This window comes from Sander vitreus, chromosome 15 (assembly GCF_031162955.1).
Source record: "Sander vitreus isolate 19-12246 chromosome 15, sanVit1, whole genome shotgun sequence".
In the NCBI taxonomy this organism is placed as follows: Eukaryota; Metazoa; Chordata; class Actinopteri; order Perciformes; family Percidae; genus Sander; species Sander vitreus.
In genome coordinates, this window is record NC_135869.1 from 20907237 (window position 1) to 20929166 (window position 21930).

The window sequence follows — 21930 nt, forward strand, 5'->3', positions numbered from 1 at the left end:
TTTCCTCAGAACTCTACAGGGTGGATGCTGATGCCATCTTCTCCAGGTTTAACTGGTAGGCAAGCATTAAGATTTGAGGCAGCCACTCACTGATCACAGGCTGGACAGATCAGTTCTTGGAGCCGCTCCTGTGCCACGAATTGGTAAAAAGTTAAGGCTTTACCACTCCTCCCTATGTTGTGATACATTAGCTATATACAGAAATGCAGGTTGTCCACAGGTTGTCTTTTTATTTTTTTATTTTGATGCTCATGTGACAGGTTTTTGTTTTTATTAATTTATTTTGTTTTTGATTTTTGTGCACCAGTGCACAAATTCTTTTGGACTTTAAAAGTTTTTTTTTCCAGGTATTTTTTTTTTTTAATTTTTTTTTTATTCTTTTTATTTAAAGAATTATTTGTTTTCGTTGTTTTATAGCGGACCATTTGATTATGTCAAATTTGATGTTGTGGTTGGACTGAAGGAGAGTCGGTGCTTGGTGCATACCTTAGAGAAGAATGTGGAAAACCTCAATTCATAACTTTGTTTCAATCTGATATCGAGGCTGGCAATTGAATTTGATGTAGTACCTTTTTTTTCTTTGCTCAACTGTGGTGCAGATGGGATGTTATCTGACATATCCCTCTTTTATTTTTTTTGTGAATAGGGGAAAATAAATTTTTTTTTTTTTCTATTAAGCTTTGAGTCGTCTGAAAGTTTTGTATTGTGTATGATCAACTGAAAATGGATAGGTTTGTGCATTTGACATGCAGATAGCTGTCGTCTGACGTGTTGCTCATTTTGCAAATGAACCAAAGTGACATTTAAATGAAACTCCATGCACGACAGAGGCTGGTATGGCTGGGGGATGAAGTACGGTCGAGACCAATAAAAGCTCATTCAAGCTTTAAATGGTTGACTGTTGCCAGACATTTTTGGCACACGAGTTCATGAATGAAACGCCACATTTGTCTAAATTGAGCAGGCAGTGTTTGTTCAATGCACCTGATGAAGGGCATATTTGACTTACACTTCTCATAGAATCTGACAGCAAATACAACTGGGAAAAGTAACCACGACTTAGGTGTGTGGTACTGTGACCATTTAATATGATGTACTGGAGGACACCCTCTGCATTTATCAGTCCATGCTAAAACAAGTCACCTAAAATGTTTAGTGGGAAAATAAAGAACAGACGATGCCTCCATGGACGATGCACAAAAATTGGCACGTTGCCTTCTCTCAGGCCTGTCAATAAGCTATCAAAGGTATCGCACACATTGCAGCAGAATTTCAAAATGTCGGAAAATATGGAAGTTAACACTTTCTGGTGGCATTTGTAAGTGATGGCAACGCATTTTTTTCACAATATTGTATCTTCAATGTCTGCACCGGTTAAAGAACTCCACTGATTTTACACAACCTACGGTTCACAGTTCTTACGGAGTATTACTGCATGTGTGAAAAGTTGCGTACAACCTTGAACAGTCGTGTCCATTAAGTGCTGAAGACTACAAGTTTGAAAATGAAAAGAAATCTGGGGGTGTGCAGTTAGAAAGAAGTGAGCTTACTAGAGCTTGTTTGAGGCAGTTATGTTGCATTGTGGGTAATGTGAGAGCCAGGTTTTGACAATGAAGAATGTGGAATAAAGACATCTCTGCTTCTGCTGCATTGATTTTTGATCCGTTTTTTTCTTTTTTTAAGTGCAATGCTAAATCAGGGGAGTATTCTTAACTATGTGCAAGTGTTTTTGAGTTTAAAGTTAATTTACAACATTAAAAGCATTTTTAGAAACCTTAAATGTTGCTGCTTGGACTACTCTAACTTGAGACGTGAAAGTCTAACACAGTAAATGTTGCCCTCTCTAGTTAAATTTGACATACACATGATCCATTAGGCAGCACATATTTACTCTCTCAGTAATAAACGGCCAACTTTTTTCACCATTTGTTGCATTTAAAAAAATTACATGTTGCTGTAGGGATTTAAATGTCAAGCGCATTTAGTTTACTACTCACTACTACTAATGAAATGTTCAGTATATAAACTAATACCTTCTCTGATAAATAATATGACAATGAGTTTTAGATCAAATCCTAACACATGGTGAATATTCTTGTGATTAGATCATGGGGCACTTGGATTAAATATTTCTACAGAATTGAAGCGTTGGCTGAACTACAAATCTTTTGAGTGGGAAGAACAGGAATGCAACTTAAGAGAGAATGTGACCAGTGCTGGAAAAAATGAGGGGGATACAGGGGTCTCCTCCAGTCTGGTAAGTGGTATTTGAAATCTTATATATTCTATGTGAAGAAATCCTTTTTGTGAAGCTGCAGCCACTACAATCGTGGTGCAGTTTCACACATGGCATATTTGGTACAGGTTTAGAACAATTCTTTGTCTGGGTACGGTAAAACATTGTGCTGTCCCCACATATATAGGTGTCTATGGTAAAAATGCATAGACCTATTTATGATTTCCTATATTTTCTGTAATAGCTATAATACATTGATGGTTGTCTATAATACACTTGACCAACGCTTCAAATGAGGTAAACCACTATAAGAGAACCCTGTGAGCCGAATCCAGATTCTACACGGATATGAAGGCTCTATAGTTTCAATAGTTTTGTGCCGTCAACAGCCATCCATCTGCCCAGTTCTTGTGAACGAGGTTTCTCAGGGGCCCTGGAGGGAATCGCTTCAAATTGGGCAATGACATCCACTTGGACTCACTGATGAACAATTAGATATTGAAAGTCAAAGGTCAGGGTCACTGTGACCACAAAAAACACATTTTTGGCCATAACTCAATAATTTCAAATTATGACAACATTTTAAACAAGTGTCTAATGGGATAAAAAGATTGCATTTTATATCCCAAAGGTCAACTTCACTTCATCAACGCCATGACTCAGGAACAGAAAGAAGGTTGGGTAATATTGGGTTTAGAAGCTCAGGAGTTTGATGGTTGTGACTCGGGGCAGTCCTGACACGTCCACGTCCTGGGGCAAGATCACAGTAGATACTAAACACTAAACTCGGGACAGTTTCCAGCCGGTTCCAGCAGCCTTCAGGCTGAACAAGAAGTGACAGAAACACTGTGGTCCGATTCCGATTTAATGAAATGTTATCAGACCCATATATCAGCTCCTACACAGTCTCCAGTTGTTTTTATTACGACAGAGTAGCTGTCAAAATGCTCTACATACGATCTGTTAACACACTGTAGATTATCCGTAATCTGAACAGAGTTAGTCTTTCTGACTTCTAAACATAACTATCAGCCACACAACGTGTTCTGTACAGAATAAGCCTTTAAATCAGACAAATACCAGTTAAATCCCTCCAATTCAAAATCAATAAAAAGTTTGTATAAAAACGTCATGTTGAGTCGATTCTGAACCATTTAGCTGTTAGATCAGCTGAGAGGCCGGCATTTCCCATCATGCCCTGGGTCCGCCTGGGTCTTGCAGTCGGTGAAAAGCAACTGCGCTGCCTGCGTCTCAAACCTGCGGCCGCCTTGATCTTGTGAGGTTATCGTTGCCCACGTGTGCATTACGTCAGAGCAAGTCAGACACAACTCTAACCGTAATGCATTGGGTGGCGATCGCCGGTGATCGATTCTGCGCAGACCTGTCTCATCTCGAACGAGCCTATTCATTCTCCCTTGTGGGGGGAGGGGCTTAGGAGACAGTTTTGGGCTTTAGCAGAAAAGGGGGAGGGACTGAGAAGTTGTCAATTGTTAAAAATGTTTGGCTAAGTCCTGGATCTATTTAATGTTAGAGACATAGATATACAATAGTATGTTCTTGATTTGTTAAATAATCAGTGGCCCAATAGATCCTCTATCCTGGCCCAACACAAACGCAATCATGTATAACATTGTTTTTAAAGAATCCCTAACCCTGTGTACAGCAAAAGCAGAGATGATGTATGCCGAACCTAATTTATTCTGTTATCACAATGAAAAACAGGTCTACAAAGGCTCATCTTGAAACTTGTTTTCGGATGTTTTAATACACAGCTCCTCATTTCTCAGTCTTTCTAGCTGTGTGCAGATGCTTCTATCGTTTTTACCTTATTGGTGGCAAAATCCTTTGCAGTCCATGCTAATAAGATGACCGCTGGCAAGAAAAATAAATAAACAGATTCTGGAATACAAAGCTTAAGTTGAAATGAGTCTTATTCCACACTGTAAACCTTGAACTGTAATCAAACATAGAAAATGGCTTGGGTGCTTATGATCATATGCTGATTGTAAATTGTAATACTTTACTCAAAATACAGTGTGTGACAATAACAAGACGTAAACAAAAAATGTAATTAAATTTATAATTTAATTATTAATAAAAATTAATTTAGCAAAGACATTGTCTGTGTCAATCCAAGGCCTTTTTGGGCCTGAAAAGAAATTTAAATATATAGATCCGTGTGCAGCGGCCCAGTAGATCTGCATGTCTATACTCTTTGAATGTTAAATTCTGCTTTGTTTAAACCAGCAAGGCAAATGATAGCCTACTAGTTGTACTACCAAGGGTCAAAGGATATAGGCTACTGTAAAGCCCTTTATGACTTAAAGGGGCGCTATACAGTTTTGGCAATTTCTTCACTGTTTTCTCGCTTTTTGCTTGCAGGTTTCTCTATAGAGCCCCCCCCTACAGCTTCGGAATAGATATTTGGCAATACTGTTGTAAAAACTTGCTCGGTCAGTCTGCCGTTTGCTCTTTCTCTGTTCCTCCGACAATGCTTTCCTAGCTTTCTGCTTCTTTTTTGCCGGCTCAGCCATGACGATAGTGTGAAAAACTCCATCGCTACCAGCCGGTTCTTGGATGGGGCGTGTATGTGTGCAGTGCCTAAAGCAATTCGTTACATCTTCTCAAAAGTTGCAAGGGTGGTTTTTCCGCTCACAGGCGCTAGGGGGAACCGAGACGAACTCCATTCAACCCTAATAAAGTCATATAACCATTCCAATGACTCCGAAGATGTTCAGTTAAGGTACATTAAGCTAAAACAAACTGCATAGTTCCCCTTTAATGACTGGGATCTATGAATACAATTGACCTGATTTAACTGATTTAGCTTATTCTCACTTCCTAATTTTGTAGTTAAATATTTTTATTTATTTATCAAAGACATTTTCTGTGCAAACCCAAGGCCTTTTGGGCCTGAAAAGACATTTGTGGACTAGAGCAGAGAATATGGAACTACTGGAATGCTACTACACAAGTGACCCCAAGGAAAGGGGTTACATAAAGAGGTGTGACCAATGGATACTTCGAAATCCAACATCTAAGCTAACCAAGAAACATACAACACTCAGGGTTGCCACATTCTTACCTCTCCTGGATTATGGCGACATTATATGAATGCGCCTGCCAGCTCTCTGCAGATGTTGGATGCTGTCTATCACGGAGCACTGAGATTTATTACTGGTTGTAAACCCCTCACCCATCATTGCACTCTGTATTCCAGGGCTGGACTGGGGTAAAAAACCAGCCCTGGACTTTTGAGACCCAGACCAGCCCACCACAATCGGCCGGACACCAACAGTCCTTGCACTCCCCTTCAACACATGTACACAGGGGAGTAGCACAAAATCCTGGGCCCTGTAGAAAGGCATTCTCTATGGGCCCCTCCCCACATCCACAGCTATTCATTCTAGCATATTTTTGGTACTACACCCCCAGTCCAACACCCCTGCATGTACATACAAGCAGGGTCCAAATTAGCACGATTTACCAGCCAAATGCTGGTTATATATGCAAGTGGCTGGTAGATTTGCTTAACTCACAAGCCAAAAAATAATCTGGTGGGCAAAAAGTTAATTTTGAAGCCTGCAACCAGCCTCCAATACTGCCACTCAGCTGAGTGGTAAGTAAGACAGCATGGTAATGTACTCACTGAGTCAAAAAGGCAGCTTGGCAAAAAGGCTTTCTCTTTTTCTGCCCCTGCAACCTGGAATACACTGCAGCAGGATCTAAAACTGTCCAACTTGATCCCACTAGGGGAATTTAAACACATTTTAGGGGAACTGGAAAAAACATCTTCGGAATCATGTTCAATTGTTTTTAGTACTTTTGTGTTTTCACTCTACTTGGCACTTTCGTTAAATGTTGTATACATATTGTGTATACTATAATCGGTTTGTCTGTCTGTAACTGATGTTGTGTATTGTCCTTAACAGGTCCCTCTTGAGGATGAGACCATGTGTCTCAATGAGATTACCTATATAAATAAAGGTTAAATAAAAAAACAAATAATAAAAAAAAAGTGTTCCAATACCCGCAGTCGCAAACTGATATCACAACGTGATGAGGTAACAATGCTACGCCATAAAGACTCATAGAAAAAGACAAACTTTTGTGCTACTTTTGGATGATAATGCGAAAGAAATGCCAAAACAAAGCAACATGGTATAACATTTCACAGATGAAAATGGTGTTTTACAATATTTTACTCGCGAATGTAATATCACATCTTTAAACTAACATAAAGGTAAGTGACTGCCCTCATACTCAATTAAGATGATGCTAGCCTAACGTTATGTCAGGTAAAGTATTTCTTATTTAATTATTAATATATCAGTAAGATGCTGAAAATGTTATTCATATGTGATTTTTTTTCTTCTTTTTTTTTCTTTTTAGAACTCCGCCATTTAAATTATATTGAGGCTTAAAGCCGCATACTGTTACTATCTACACAAGATACTGTATTTTGGTTTGAAAACCCGCAATTTTAATTTAACTAAGTATCCTGTCTCATAAATAGCCTACATGACTGGTGATGATTGGAAATTCAGCAAGAAATTATGATTTTAATTGTGGATAAATCTCCTGCCTCGATAGACCACGGGTGTATTAAGAGAAGATAGACCATAGACAGTTAAAGAAAGAGATAGGCATAAGGTTACATGCATTACGCAGGCGCGGCATGTCCGTCCCAAAAAGGCGGCCGCGTCGACATATTGCTCCAATGAACAGCAGCCGCCGGTATTTACGTAGCACCGGAAATGGTGTTGAGAATGTTTTGAAGGAGTTCGCCTTGACAATAGTTGATGTTCCTGCAATAGCTGCATTAACGTTAGCTAGCTACATGATATCAGTCTTAAGTGGTAACGTTAACCATTTTTGTTCCACTGACTCTGGCGACGATTTTTTTACCAGCGGCTAACATTGTCAACAGGACTTGGTATCAATAACATATAACGTTAGCAGTAACGTTTCTTGATGCTAGCGTTAACCTGCACAGCGGTAGAGTAACGTTAAAGCTGACGTTAATTTACTCGTTTTTTTTTTCTGTAACGACAGTTACAAAATATTGATTCAACAGACATCTGTTGCCGATACCGAGAGCACCGAAAAGAAATGGATTGCATTCACGGGTAGCTAAAGTTTTCTTCAAGCATTGTATCTCTGAATTGTAACCTAAGCAATGTAGGTGACGCTAAGCTAAGCCCTAAAGAGCAAACATTTGTGAAGTTTCATTGTCACAATATTTGATGTTTTATGTATTAAACCACATACAGCCGACAATATAAAATAGAGGTAGTTTAAATTAATGTTGGCTTAACAGTGTGTGAGTTACGTTAACTTAGTGGTCCTGTGCTAAGAGGAGAAAAGGTGATGTCTGAGGTCAGGGTTAACTTGCTTGAACCAGAGGCAGGGACATGCAGTGACCAGGGTGGACCATCTCCTGACCCTGTGAAATATCCCAGTATTGAATCTTCTGGGCCTGACCTGCAGGGGTAAGACTTTCTTTCTCACTCAATTAACTAGCTGTTCATTTCGCGCGCAAGGATATGGGAGTATAATAAGCAAATCACGTTGATCTATATATATTCCTTCCAGCCTTCTGCCTGCTGATCACCCATCCTCAGCAGATGTTAGTCCCTCACCTTCTGCTGAGGCAAGTGGCTTGTTGTCATTACCCTGGGAGATGGTAACCCACATTGCGTCACACCTTCCTGCTCAGTGCGTCATCACTGTGCTGCCAAAGGTTAGTTTTAAAGACTTTGGCCCATCACTCACTTCCATTGACGATTTTTTGCCGCCTAACTTTCTTGCTGGTGTTGTTCAATCATTATATTACTAAATCACTATGTGATAGCTTTCTCTGTTTTGCAGTATACTTCCAAATTGACTGGGAAAAATAACAGTGTTATTGGCCCTCAATTAAGTTTGTTGTTTAGGCATTCACTTTTATATATTTTTGTTTGACAAAACAAAAAACAAGTTTTAGTTTTCCAGAATCAACATGTATTATAGGTGGCCCTGTGGAGTTTTATTGTAAACATACAAAGTTATGTTTACCTTGAGTATTACTCAACATGCATTGTGTTTATCCTTGAGGTCTAACGCATGTGTTGAGTGAATTTCCTTCATCAGAAAACATTTGCAAAGCCATTTGACTTTAAAGTGTTTTAAATCCTGCATTGTTCATCCTTCATGTTCATTAGCAAGCGGTCTTCTTCTTCCCTGCCTTTGTTGGCACATTACTGTGTTTCTTGGCATGTTACTCCCACATGTAGATCAGTGAAATAGTGTGAAACCATTAGCAGGAATGTGCATTGTGTCACGCAAGCACATGCACGTGTGTCCTCACACTAGTGTGTCCGTATTGTTACAAGAGGGCAGAAACTCCACAGGGAACTTTTACGGCTTTATCAGTCTTGCACATAGTAAATATTTTCCCTCTTCCTCCTCTTTTTAGGTCTGTCATGCATTGGGTAATGTGGGTAAGGACAACACCGCTTGGCAGCTCCGGGCAAACAGACTAATAGGATCCCGAGCTTGCTTTCCAGTGGGGCCGAGGGAGGACTTTGACTGGCCCTCTGCTTGCCTGGAGATGGAGCAGCTGATAACCTGCTGGACGGGCCAATCACACCTTGTGGCCAGACAGACCCAAGGGGATGAGGAGGAAAGGGAACAAGTGAGACCGCAGCAAAGGGGAGGGCAGGATGGTGAACCAGTTGCAGAAGGACAGGAAGATGGTAGAGAGGATGAGGTAGAAGGGGTGGGAGTGGAAGCGCAGGAGGTTGCGTATGGTGTTGATGAAGGGATGGAGGTGGCAATGGAAGGTGAGGATGATGAAATGCAGCCAATCGTAGGTGGGGACCAACTGGTAAGATTGAGAGAGGAATTGGAAGAGAGACGGGAGGATAATGCAGCAGCACTAATGGAAGAGGAAAGGGACCACATGATGGTGTTCGGTGGCAATGAGGGACAGGATGGTTCTCTAAATCACCAAGAGGTCTTGGCCTACGCGAGGAATCTGGGTAATGGAAGACGGGTAGAGATGGAGCAGCGTCAACCCCCTAGAAGTCCTAGCCCACCCCCAGCGCTGGAGTGCATCACCCTAACTTCAGGCCACATTGCCCAGGTCAACTCAGTCCTCCTCATGGGGGGAGAGGGAGCAGTTTGTGCCACAGGCTCCAGAGACTGGAATGTTAAACTGTGGGATCTAAAGACAGGCTCTGGTGGCACGCTGCTCCATACATTGGGAGGACAGGGTGACTTCAGCTCTCATCGGGGCTGGGTCTGGTGCCTGGCATCTCAGGGACCTATGCTGGCCTCAGGGGGCTTCGACAGCACAGTGAGGCTGTGGGACCTACAGGCAGGTGGTGCAGAGAGGGGCCTGATCAGGGCTGGTGCCGCTGTCCTCTGCTTGTCCTTTCAGACAGATGTATTGCTGGCTGGTACATTTGACAAGAGGGTCAGCATGTATGACACCAGAGGTGAGGGGGTTTAGCATATAACTTGCATTTCAATTTGTCAGTGTGCATAAAGTGCAAATAAATGTCATTATTAAAAAAATAAGTGATGACAGTTAGCTATCAAATAAAGACAAATCATTTAGTGTCTGAGGTTATTTATGATATCATCATTTTGTCTACAGCTGCTGAACCCCTGGTAAAAAGCCTCCGTCTCCATGGTAATGCTGTAATGTGCCTAGCTGCAGATGACAAGTACATCATCTCTGGGAGTAAAGACTGCACTGTGGCTGTCTATGACCGTAGGGCAGGCAAGGGCTTGAAGAAACTGCGGGTAAATGCAAGCACACAGGCACGCACTCTTAAGTTTGCGTTAGTGTGTGTATATCCTCAGATGCACCTGTAAACCAAGACTAACTCCAACCAACCGCTTCATTTCTAGCTGAGCTCTTATCTGCTGTCCATGAGCTACAGTGGCTCTGAAGTATGGGCAGGAGACAACAGCGGCATGATCCACTCCTTTTCCATGCAGACGGGGACCTTAAAACCCCTGTCCCACTTTGATGTTGGACACACGGCTCTGGTCACTGGCATCCACAGGTCCCCTGGGAGCCTCTACACCTGTTCCTCTGATAGTACTGTCAAGGTAGGATGAGGCAAATTCTTTGTTGCATTACATTTGAACTAACTCTGCTACTTAACAGTTTTAAGTTGTAATTTCTTGTCTGTATTACAGGTGCATATCCCCTGTGCTCCTCCAAGAACATTATGCACACTGCATCACCAGACTGGAGTCAGTGGGGTTAGTGCTTTGTACCGCAACGTATAGATAATTAAATTATCTTATTGTTTACATTTTGACGAGGACTTTGATTGTATAAAGATTCATTTTTATTTAACTAGGCGTCTAAGAGCAAATCAACTATTAGATCTATTTGGCAAGGTGAAAAAATCTTTATATTAAAGAAAAACAATAAACAGAAATAGTAATAAAAAAAAAAAAAAAGTGAACTCAAGCACAAAGTCATAATCAGTACAGTATCAGTAAGTAATCCAGGCTTTCTCATTCTCATTTCTGTTCTGTCCCCCCCCCCCCTCCCCTGTGTCATCACCCATTCTCCGCCTGTCTGTCTTCAACTGTCAGCTGAGTGTGGATGCTGGAGTCCTTGCTGTAGCCTCAGGGGATGTGTGTGTGGACGTCTGGAGGCCCAAAAAATGAAAGCGCAAGACCCGCAAACTCTGTGGCAAGACTTAAAGCAGGTGGTGACGCCTATCAGCACCCCCTTGAAAACGAGATGGTATTTTGGAATTTACAACAAGATTTACGACACTTCAAAACCGATGTTAGTATTCATTTAACAAATAAACACGAGAAGGTAGGACTGGAAATTAAGACCGTTGAGCTCTGTGTCGTACATATGGCCAAACATTTTATTTTTTATTTTGCTGCACTGCCAAACACAAATGTTGTTTAATTTAGCTGTAATACATCATTCATTTTTAATTCATTTTAGTTTTTTCTTGTGTTTATATTGTTGTATGGCAGGGTACATTTGAGAAGGTTCAGGTCCCTTGTGTTGGTTCAGCTAAAAGCCCTCAACTGTTTTTTAATTCCTTGTTTAATCCTGTTTAAGACATTTCCCTACAAACACATATGTGAACGCAGGAAATGTGTTTACTGGTAATGTTTGTCTCGTGCACATAGCTTTCAAAGACGCTGCATTTGAAGGAATTTGTCTCCTCCTAATTGTTGTGCGTTCAAACAGCATTGAAACTAGTGCATAGCAGGCTATTTGCATGCTCCCAAAGTGTCTGAATCCATTACAGTAACTGACATTGTACCAAAAGCATTAGTTACTTGTCATGTACAGTGAAATAATTGTATCCATGTACTCTGTGACACACCGATTGTATTTGTAAAGCTATTTATTTAAACACAAGTGTGTGTGTGTGTGTGTGTGTGTGTGTGTGTAAAAGTATAACAATTGAATTGCTTGGATGAATCTTAACTATAAATCATTTGCACAATATTTGACGCATGCATCTATTAAAACACACTGAAGGACTATTTCCACAGAAGATGCCATTAAATGGCCTCAAAATCTAGTGTCTGAATGATTGGCTGGCTGTGTCCACTGCCCTGTGGGGAGTACATACAATCAACAGCTTTGTGCTAAATGTTTGGAAAAGCAGCTATTCAAATTCAAGTCCTGAGTCAAGTTACCCATGTAATTCCATACTATTGAAAGGTTGAGATCAAACCTTTTAAGGGAAACGTGTAAAGAAGCAACATCAAATAAAGCCTTTAAGAGAAAATAAATGGAAAGTATTTACAAATGCAAAACCATTATTTGTATTTTCCACATTTCCTGTTTTAGGCTTAACATGCATTGTCTCAAATAGCAGATTTATTGCCATACTAGAAGGATTATCTTGTACACATTTGACAGTAGAAAATCTGTGGTTACACTCCGACAGGAGTTGTCCCCATGGCAGTCTGTTTATGGTCGGTCAGCTCTACTCAGGACTGTTAAAGCAGCACACAGGTCTTCTTATCTTTAAACGGGTTGGACGAGGCAGCGATGCCGGTGAGCAGAGGGTCACTGCGCCTGTGGTCCTGACAGTACCGGACCAAATCTGCTGCTGTCAGAGAGATCTGCTGGGATTAAGGTGGACAGGGTGGCATTTCACAGGATTTCAGACATGACAAAACTATGTGCCATTGAATGTTAATAATACATGGAGCATGTCAGTACACTTCAATGACTGATCAGATTATTCAGATTCTTACATACCTTTATTCTCTCCATGCTTGCCTCCAGCTGAAGTTGATCCACCAGTTTTTGTGCCTGAATAACACTGTTGCTGCTACACATCTTTCCTGACATGTGGCCTTCAATATAAAGACTCAGCAAAAAATCCTTCTATAGCTGGACTCAATATGCTTCTTTAAAACCAAAAGGAGCAGCAAGAAAATGATTTTGTACAGAATCCCAAGAGTCAGCAGAGGTTGTGCAGGAGTCTGGTCAGAGAAGCTCCTCACTTTTCTTCCTCACTTGTAGCCCCTTTTATTTGCTGTTGGGGAGAGTTCAAAGGCTCTGTGATATGAAAGGTCATACAGCACAGTGGTGGTGGAAATGTCACAAACATCACACATCACTTCACAGCAACCACTGATGAAAAGGTTATTAGCCAAGGCATTATGCTACAAAGCTACATGCTTTTTGCCTTTAAGCTACAATGTGTTGCTTGGGTATTTCCCTCGTTTCCTAATTTAAAGGCCCGCTACTGTAAGTATTGCAATTGTTCAGCTACTCCTAAAAGCTGCAGTTTCTACTTTGTATAGTGACATTTAACCTTTGAAACACAATAATATAAAATGTCATGCACTGTTTAAAACAACCAGCTGTTTATGGAATAATTTAAACCACCTTTGTCCAGCTCAAATAGGTTGGAGCATCATCACACTGTTAATGCCAAACACAACAATAATGTAAAGCTCGAACAGAAACCATTAAGTCATTTTATTTTGGATACATATAAGTAGCATTTGCTCCATCATTATTTTAGGAATTATGCATGACTGATATTTTATAAATAAATTAAAAATTTAAAAAAAAGTCAAGTAACCCGCGGTACATGGTTTGAGCACATGGTTTTTTTTGTCTTGTTTGTCCTTTCGCACTTTCCGTAGTGGGAGCTTGCCGCAGGCGGCCCATGCGTTTTTTGGTTGTTTACGGTAATGTTCTTCAGTAACGTTTACGGTCTTTCTTGTGCCCGGTGACAGCCGTTTAGTAGATACTATAACCATCTTAATCAACTCACGTCTCTTCAAGAATAGGTAACGTTATGTTTTCATCTCCATCTGCAAATGTTCAATCATGACTGAAGTCAGTCGATAGGACATAACAAGCTCACAGTTAGCTTGTCTGCTAGTTAACATCATAGCCTAAATAATATAGCCTTCAATAAGGGACTTCAGTTTTTGATTTGCAAAAAAAAATGTGTTATCACTTTGTCATTATGGGTTATTGCGTGCAAATAAAGTTGAAGCAAATGTCTATTTTAAACGAAATCTCTAGCGCAAAACACTAAAAGTGAAGGCGTCTGAATGTTTTTCTAAAACCACGGTATAACGTATGCATTGAGATAGTGAGGGTGTATTAGAGTTGTGTTATGAATTATGGCAAAAACATCGATCAAGAAAACAGTTCCCATGAACACACCCCTGTGGGCTTCCTCTGAATCCTCTCTATCTATCGCTTAGTGTCAAAGCTCGCCCTCACCCTTCTGGAGGCCTTCTGGAGAACAGTGCTTCAGAATGCTTTGTAGAGTTTACAGAATAGGGTTTTTCTCAGCTGTTACACATCAGACACATGCTCAGTCATGGCTCAGTTTTTCAATACGTCAGTCAGAGCAGAACTGCTACAGTCACCACAGACTGAAGAGAGATTACAGCCATTATTACCTGACCAAGGCTCTACTAGACATCCCCTTGATGATAACCACATCACTAACATGTTCTTTTTGTTTTTGCAGAGAAGATGGCAGACCATGCTCCTTCTGTTGCCATGGAGGCCGTCCTTAAACCCAGTTGCGAGCTCCCAGTTGACATGCAAAAGATCAGAGGCTACGACTTCAACCAGGGGGTTGATCTCCACGCAGTGCTGAAGTCCTACATCAGCACGGGCTTCCAGGCCAGCAGCATGGCCTTGGCCATCCAAGAGATCAACCTCATGGTGAGAGGAATGGATGTGTAACGAAGGTTATAATGTAGAAAAGTAAACGCACACAAAGGGTTGTCGTGAGATGCTGATCACTGGAAGTAAACTTGAAAGTAAGTGTCGCACACAGGCCTGAGGGCCGAGACGTCATCTAAATAAACTAGAGAAATGCACATGGAGCCAGAGTGTGTGACACTTTTTTCTTACTTTTATTTGTAACTACGGTTTCCTGTGTAACTACCGTTATCTTACATAAAGCACATGTTCTAATTTACCTCTGATAGCCATGCAGATAGTTTAGGTTTTATTGACCCAGGGTTTGAGATATTAGTCTCTGTGATTTGTTCCTCTCTCTTCCTACCCCAATACAATGGAGGTGAATGGGATTTCATTGGTGGGGCTCACAGTACTAAATAATTACAAATAATACAACAGCAGGTTGTCTTTCTAGAAACAAAGTACTTGTTAGTCTGGAAAAAGCTATACACCTCACTGTATTTATTTATTTTTTCTTAAATTTTTTTGGCCTTAATTTTGACAGTCAGTGCAGAGGTAGTCTATATCCACAACGTTCCACTTCCAGGATGGCTCCGTTGCCGACGGAAATTCCGCCGGATTTCACTCATTTAGGCCGGATATCCGTTCCCTTGGGACTTCTTTGTGTTGGTGGATTTAGGAGGACTATGGTTAACTGCTCCTCAGATCTCTGCAGGGGAAATCCAGACAGCTAGCTAGACTATCTGTCCAATCTGAGTTTTCTGTTGCACTACTAAAACAACCTTTGAACGTACACACGTTCCACCAAAACAAGTTCTTTCCCGAGGCTATTTTGCAGAGGCGGCGTTGCTCTGTACGGCGCTTAGCACCTCCCATGACGATTGTGATTGGTTTGAAGAAATGCCAATAAACCAGAGCATGTTTTTCTCCCATCCCGGAATGCTGTGTGGACTCGCCAGACCCTCCTCCGCAGCGCTGTGTAGGAAGGTCTGGCAATGCGAGACTAGTGCAGAGACAGGAAATGTGGGGAGAGATAGGGGTATAGAGAGGCAAAGTCCCTCTTCTTCTGGTGGACCACCATGGAAACTTATTTCGAGAAAAAAAAGATGTAGGATAGTGAATGGTAAGAGAAAAATAATTATGTGATCCCGTTTTAAATTGAGACATGAATACACATATGATGTTCGTCAAAATGAAAGATCATTTTTCAAGTGAAAAAGGTCTCAGATGATACAGATTCAGAAGCCTATGATCAGTCTGTCTCTGATCATTTGTAATGTTGGCCATTGTTGTCTAATGACTCCGCACACCCACAGATAGAGAAGCGTCTTGAGCCAGTGGAGGAGGGTGAAGGAAAAGAGTCTGATGAACACCGCAGCAAGTCTGGCTGCACCATCTTCCTGGGTTACACCTCCAACCTTATCAGCTCTGGAGTCAGAGAGAGCATCCGCTACCTGGTAGAGCACAAAATGGTACGAATTCATAAACTTGTCATAGTTACGTCACAGGTAACATCTCAAACAATCTACCAGTTTGACAGCGGGACTAGTTTCTCAGAATCTGTTTTGTCTTTCTGTGTTAGGTGGATGTGATTGTAACCACAGCTGGAGGTGTAGAGGAGGATTTCATCAAGTGTCTGGCTCCCACGTACTTGGGAGAATTCAGCCTGTCTGGCAAGGAGCTCCGCCTGAGGGGCATCAACAGGTTAGCAACCAGGTTTTCTCAGGCAGAAAAAACGCTGATGGGGCGCTGGGGAGTGCTTCATCCCAGCGCTTTCAAGCGCTGCTCGTAGGGTTTTGTTTCTATGACAATGGCATTAACGTTAGCTAGATAGCTAACCTAAAGCTATGTTAACAGAGGCCTGACTACACAGCTAACAACAAACTTACTCACGTACACGCTGATAAAAGCAAAAACACTCACCAGCAACATTCAATGTCTGGCCGATTTGCTCTCTCAAATGGGCTTTTCTGTCAAAGGAGCAACAGTAACGACACCAGCGCTTTTCTAAACAATTCAGAGATTTTCAACTAGAAGTGTCAGAGTGGCCACACTGAAAAAGGCGGAGCGCTCAGAAAAAAGACGCTGGGTGCAGTGCCTTTTCCCTACGTGGCCGCATGCGTGAACAATTGAAAAAAATATAAATAGGTGTGCTGTATACTTATAATGATAAAAGACATGATGCAGGGTTTTGGCAGGCAGGTCATCTTTAGAAGTCCTAGCTTATATATCAGATTCCCTAACTTGTTTGTTTAGGTCTGGTCCCTGTTCATCCCCTTCATCTCTTCCTCCTCCTCTGTCCTTGCTGGTGTAGGTTAGGGAATCTGTTGGTTCCCAACGACAACTACTGTAAGTTTGAAGACTGGCTGATGCCCATCCTGGACCAGATGCTGTTGGAGCAGAACACAGAAGTGGGTCTCTCTTATTAGCGTATTGTTTGTCTATTGCACCCAGCACAGTTGTATGAAATAGCAGTACTTATTAAGCCCAGTTCAGGCCAAAGATTTGTGACCAGTTGAAACTTGCAACTACATGCGACGCGCCGGTCTGCAACGTCCTAAAATCCGCCAGTTCACACCAATGCGCAATTTCTGTAGTTTACAAGCGTACTTCGCTATTGGCTGTTGAAACAGGTGACATCTCTTATGTTCTAAAACCAGCCACTGGGGACTTGACCAGCTGAGTCGCAGGCGACGCCATCAGCTGGCTAAAGTCGCGCTGAGACGGGCCAGTTCAGACCGCTGCAACCTTTCCCTGCGATGTTCTCAAACTGTTTTGTATCGTCACAAATCTTTGGTGTGAATTGGGCTTTAGTCTGATATCCTCTCATAACACACAGTTGTGCAGTCAGGATGTTCCAAACTCTCATTTTATAATATTGTCTACATCATGTAATATTTGACCTTTTATTATTTCAGGGCACCCGTTGGACTCCCTCCAAAATGATCCATCGGCTTGGCAAGGAGATCAATAATACTGACTCTGTCTACTACTGGGCGTACAAGGTGAGTCCTGCTTTATATTGGTAATGTATTACATCATAAGGGAACCAAAAAGACAAGAAAAGCTAAACCATTCAAGACACAAAATCAAATTGCTTGAAACTCTGACAATACAGACAAGTATAAAATAAATGTACCAACCATATCAAGTTATTTCAAAAATGTTATCCAATATATATGTATTATGAATTAATTGTGGTTCCTGTGTCTTTGTAGAGTGGTTGGTGAGCTTGTTAGCACTCGTGACATCAGTGGACTAAAAAACCATTTTGAAACTGATGAGTGAACTTTTTTACTCACTTCACCCTGCTTCCCAGCCTTACTAACTCTGTATAATTTGTACGTACAGTGTGTTTTTGTCTATACATCAGTCATTAAATATGCTGTATTATATTCTGTTTCAGAATAACATTCCAGTGTTCAGTCCTGCTTTGACAGACGGCTCTCTGGGTGACATGCTCTACTTCCACTCTTTTAAGAACCCTGGCCTAGTTTTGGACATAGTGGAAGGTAAAAGCAACATTACTGCTAGAGAACAGTAGTTGTCTCAGTGTTATCTGTTGGTTATGTCAGGAATGTGGACTCTATTTCAGATATTCGCAGGTTGAACAGCCAGGCGGTGTTTGCCAAAAGGACGGGAATGATCATCCTGGGAGGAGGGCTGGTCAAACACCACATATGCAATGCTAATCTTATGGTAACTAACTTCATGTTTATTTCCACATAACATGTTTATTTCTTACTTTAGCACTCATACATGACTTCACATCAGTTTTTATAAACAATTCTGCATATAAATTGAAAATTGTCATCAGTTGCAGAATGTAACTGTGCATTTAATCAAATACTGTGCAATTTTGAGGTCCTTTATTTGAATATTTCCATTTCACGCGCCTTCATATTTCTATTCCACTACAATTCAGAGGGAAATATTTTACTCCACTACATTGATTTACCAGCTTTAGTTACAAGTTACTTTCTACATTTAAGATTTTACATGCAAATAATATCATGAGCTTATAAAATAGGATGCATTGTTATAGATTAAACTACCCAACGGTAGCTATATAAAATAGTTAAAATTAGTTTCTCTTCCAACTATTAACAGTAAAATGCTACTGCCACGTTTTTCTGAATTATGAGTACTTTTACTTTTGATAATTTAAGCACATTTTGCACTAATGTAGTTAAGTGACTTTTTCCAATGCAGGACTTTTACTTGTAATGGAGTATTTCTATATAGCAGTAATGCTACTTTTACATTAGTAAAGTAAATACTTCCTCCACTACTGTTGGTCATGAACATTTTTATTTTTTTTAAGATTATTTTGGGCTTTTTCCACCTTTATTTTTGACAGGACAGCTAGGTGAGAAAAGGGAGAGAGAGAGGGAAGACATGCAGGAAATGGTCACAGGTCGGATTCGAACCCTGGACCTCTGCGTCGAGGCATAAACCTCTCAGTATATATGCGCCTGCTCTACCCACGGAGCCAACCCAGCCACAACCATGAACATTTTGAGTGAATTTGTGCAAATCTATGACAAAGTTAAGACAAATATTGTTGTCCACTAGATTTACACGTGGATAGTAATCTTCTTTGATTATAGATGGATGCTACCTACCTGTCATACAGTACAGCCACCGGCAAATTCCATAGTCAGCAAAGCAAACCTCCTCAAAACCTAATTCAACATCAACGTGCAAAACCAGTTCCTCTTCTGACGCACTGATGTCTCTCTTCTGTCTCCTTCCAGAGGAATGGAGCTGAACATGCGGTGTTTGTGAACACGGGTCAGGAGTTCGACGGCTCTGATTCTGGGGCCAGACCTGATGAGGCTATATCCTGGGGCAAGATAAAAACAGATGCCACACCTGTGAAGGTACTGATATTTATACCACCAATATTAGCCTTGACCCAGACCAAGACTAATGTCAACATTATGTTTTATTTATTACAATTATAACCTCAGATACTCTTTTCTTACAAGTCTTCCCTTCTTCTGCTTCAGTTAGTTATTACATATATTTCCCAGATAATGCACCTGAACTGTTTAAAATGTGGACTATTCTTGCTCTTTAATGGTGATTGGCTGACATCAAACATTAAGGTTGCTTTCACACCTATAGTTCTGTAGACTCGGTGTGATTCGGGGGTGAAGTTGGTTTTCATTTGGTCAGGTTAGCGTTCAAACTGCACAATTGTCAAGCTCACCAAACATTGTAAACAAATGTCACGCTTTGGAAACGGTCATGTGAAACTCATCGACACTTCCTGCACTCGGAAATAATGGCGCCAACACCAAATTTATGGGTTTTATGTTTGTTTTTTTAATGTGTTTCTAATATTTTCGAAGAAGGCGACAATGTGAGCAGCTGAGAAGACGGCTGAATAAAGGAGAGGGCAGGCCCTGTTATCATTTAGTAAATCATATATAAGTCCATAAATTGGGTGCAGGGTTGAATTAATTTAAATTGCAGGCTAGTAAATGAACAGTTTTTTGGTTCACTTCCTATATTTGGTTCGGATCGCGTTCTTACCTAATGTGAACCGAACTCTTGTGCACTTGGAAGCGAAACCAAGACCCCCGTTTTCCAGCAGCCCAGAGTTTGGTTGTTTGGTTCACACCAGAGTTCAAATGAGCTTTCAAATCACCCCAAATGAACCGGACTATCCGACGAAACGCCCTCCAGCTCAGGTGTCAAAGCATCCTGACACTAACTGTTGATGTTGAAGTTCATCTAATCTCATCAAACATGCTGTGACACTGAGGCAGCATTATGCCAGTGTGACAGATTTGAAAAAAAAAAAATCTTACTAAACAACAGACTTGCTCCTGAAATTAGTTTATACAGTAGGTGTTCCTATAGCACATTTAAAAAAAAAAATAGGCATAGCACCTATGATACATGGCATTGACCTCCATGTGGATCTATGGATCAAAATTATATCTCTGTCTGAAAAAATTACGATACATCATTTTCAATTTGAATACAATTTATGGTGGAAAATGTGTTTGGAAATACTTTTATAACGCATCAGAATTGGACTCTGGAAGCAGGAAAAAGGATGTTTCGAACACCTTTGGCCTCAAGGTGGCAGTGTCTTCACAGTTTGTGGTCCAAGGGTGCAGTGTGGCATCAAAGCAACAAAACATAAATATAAAAGGCAGGGACTGGAATCAGTTTAGTGTAGTAAGTGTGTAACACACAACAAATATAATCTTACAGAAAAGTGGTACACTGCTCTGTTCTTTGTTCCCAGGTGTATGCAGATGCCTCTTTAGTCTTCCCTCTGATTGTGGCCGAGACCTTCGCTCTCCACGCCGACAAGCTGACTGCTGGCAAGAAAACCGATTAAATGGTTGCCCCCTTTAGTGCTCTGTTAGAAACAACCAGCTTTGTTCCCTTGGATCTCAGATATCAGTTTAATATTTTAAAACTTTTTGTTGAAAATACATGGTTAAGGATTGGCAACTTTAAGAAGCAGCGTTACATACAATGCTGCAATTGAAAACCTTATTTACTGGGAGTTAGTGGTGGGGGGTTTCCTGTCTTAATGCTTTCAATGAAAATGTTTACTTGTTAAAACAAGTACAGTTTTTCCCTTTCTATTCAGATAGCTGTAATAGTATGGGCAGCATGCTATTGCATGTACCAAAGAGTCTAAAATGCATCAGATTTGTGTGTGTGTGTGTGTGTGTGTGTGTGTGTGTGTGTGTGTGTGTGCGAGATACACACTCATGAGGGAATGTTATTTAAGAGTTTGGATTTATATTTAAGTTTAGTTGTGGCGTGCCACATCACTTGTACATTACCTTATTGCTTCTCAGTATCTACCTTCTTGTCACTGTTACAGGATGGAAGATGTGCCTGTATAACTTAATAAATCATAATCTAATCTATAATCTATCATTTCTTCCCATTACAAAAAGTCTTTGTACAGTAGTGTTTGAGAAGGCCACAAGGGTTCCATCATGTGACACTTTAATTTCACATGACTGTGACAGAGCACATAAGACATTACTGCGGATCTACTGTATGAGGAAAAATAAATACTGTGAATATTAAAGTTTGCAGCTCCTCAGTTGCATTTGAAACATCTGAACTGCAGAACGTGGCCACTTTATTTGCTACACTTATACAATCTAATGCAATTTAAATGACTGCCATAAATTCTACCTTTTATTATAATGTTCAGCTTTTGATGATGTGAATCGATCTATATTTTTTATTATTGAGGCCATAGTTAAAGGTGGTTTTATTTACATATAAGGGAGCATAATATTAGAAAAATCTCTAAATATAATGCAGTCTGGTCCAATGCCACCAGTAACGATGACCTCAATGCTAAAACATCATTTACAGACATTTAACACCTCTGTGACACTGTCAACAAAAACAGAACATTATAGGCATAATAAAGAAGACTTCATGCCAGAACGCATAAAGTGGACACTGAGTGTATTTATCTATTTTATAAGCCTTCAGTTTGATAACCTTTTTTTTGTTTTGT

At 40.7% G+C, this 21930-nt stretch overlaps 3 protein-coding genes across 3 annotated transcripts; 2 read left to right on the forward strand and 1 right to left on the reverse strand.

Moving 5' to 3' along the window:
* The first annotated feature begins 6890 nt into the window (after positions 1–6890).
* Positions 6891–11633, forward strand: fbxw9 (F-box and WD repeat domain containing 9). Its single transcript, XM_078269001.1, has 7 exons — positions 6891–7728; positions 7832–7979; positions 8694–9717; positions 9879–10027; positions 10136–10339; positions 10430–10495; positions 10838–11633. The coding sequence occupies exons 1-7, from the start codon at positions 7607–7609 to the stop codon at positions 10910–10912; spliced, it is 1788 nt and encodes a 595-aa protein (XP_078125127.1). The 5' UTR covers positions 6891–7606; the 3' UTR covers positions 10913–11633.
* A 397-nt stretch (positions 11634–12030) lies between these two features.
* LOC144529735 (guanine nucleotide-binding protein G(I)/G(S)/G(O) subunit gamma-12-like) lies at positions 12031–12916 on the reverse strand. The gene is made up of 2 exons (XM_078269003.1): positions 12489–12916; positions 12031–12349 (listed from the first exon to the last, which is right to left on the reverse strand). Exons 1-2 carry the CDS (start codon positions 12579–12581, stop codon positions 12224–12226), a joined length of 219 nt encoding a protein of 72 aa, XP_078125129.1. The 5' UTR covers positions 12582–12916; the 3' UTR covers positions 12031–12223.
* Positions 12917–13375: 459 nt separating this feature from the next.
* Positions 13376–21518, forward strand: dhps (deoxyhypusine synthase). The gene is made up of 10 exons (XM_078269002.1): positions 13376–13534; positions 14233–14432; positions 15731–15886; positions 15997–16118; positions 16729–16825; positions 17333–17419; positions 17821–17926; positions 18010–18113; positions 19172–19297; positions 20680–21518. The coding sequence occupies exons 2-10, from the start codon at positions 14238–14240 to the stop codon at positions 20773–20775; spliced, it is 1089 nt and encodes a 362-aa protein (XP_078125128.1). The 5' UTR covers positions 13376–13534; positions 14233–14237; the 3' UTR covers positions 20776–21518.
* Positions 21519–21930: the final 412 nt, after the last annotated feature.

Coding starts and splice junctions, on each gene's coding strand:
- fbxw9 (XM_078269001.1), top strand. CDS start 7,607: ATGTCTGAGGTCAGGGTTAACTTGCTTGAACCAGAGGCAGGGACATGC. Junction 9,718..9,878: donor CAGCATGTATGACACCAGAG/GTGAGGGGGTTT, acceptor TTTTGTCTACAG/CTGCTGAACCCCTGGTAAAA. Junction 10,340..10,429: donor CCTCTGATAGTACTGTCAAG/GTAGGATGAGGC, acceptor TCTGTATTACAG/GTGCATATCCCCTGTGCTCC.
- LOC144529735 (XM_078269003.1), bottom strand. CDS start 12,581: ATGTCAGGAAAGATGTGTAGCAGCAACAGTGTTATTCAGGCACAAAAA. Junction 12,350..12,488: donor CAAGCATGGAGAGAATAAAG/GTATGTAAGAAT, acceptor TAATCCCAGCAG/ATCTCTCTGACAGCAGCAGA.
- dhps (XM_078269002.1), top strand. CDS start 14,238: ATGGCAGACCATGCTCCTTCTGTTGCCATGGAGGCCGTCCTTAAACCC. Junction 17,927..18,009: donor AGTTTTGGACATAGTGGAAG/GTAAAAGCAACA, acceptor ACTCTATTTCAG/ATATTCGCAGGTTGAACAGC. Junction 19,298..20,679: donor CAGATGCCACACCTGTGAAG/GTACTGATATTT, acceptor CTTTGTTCCCAG/GTGTATGCAGATGCCTCTTT.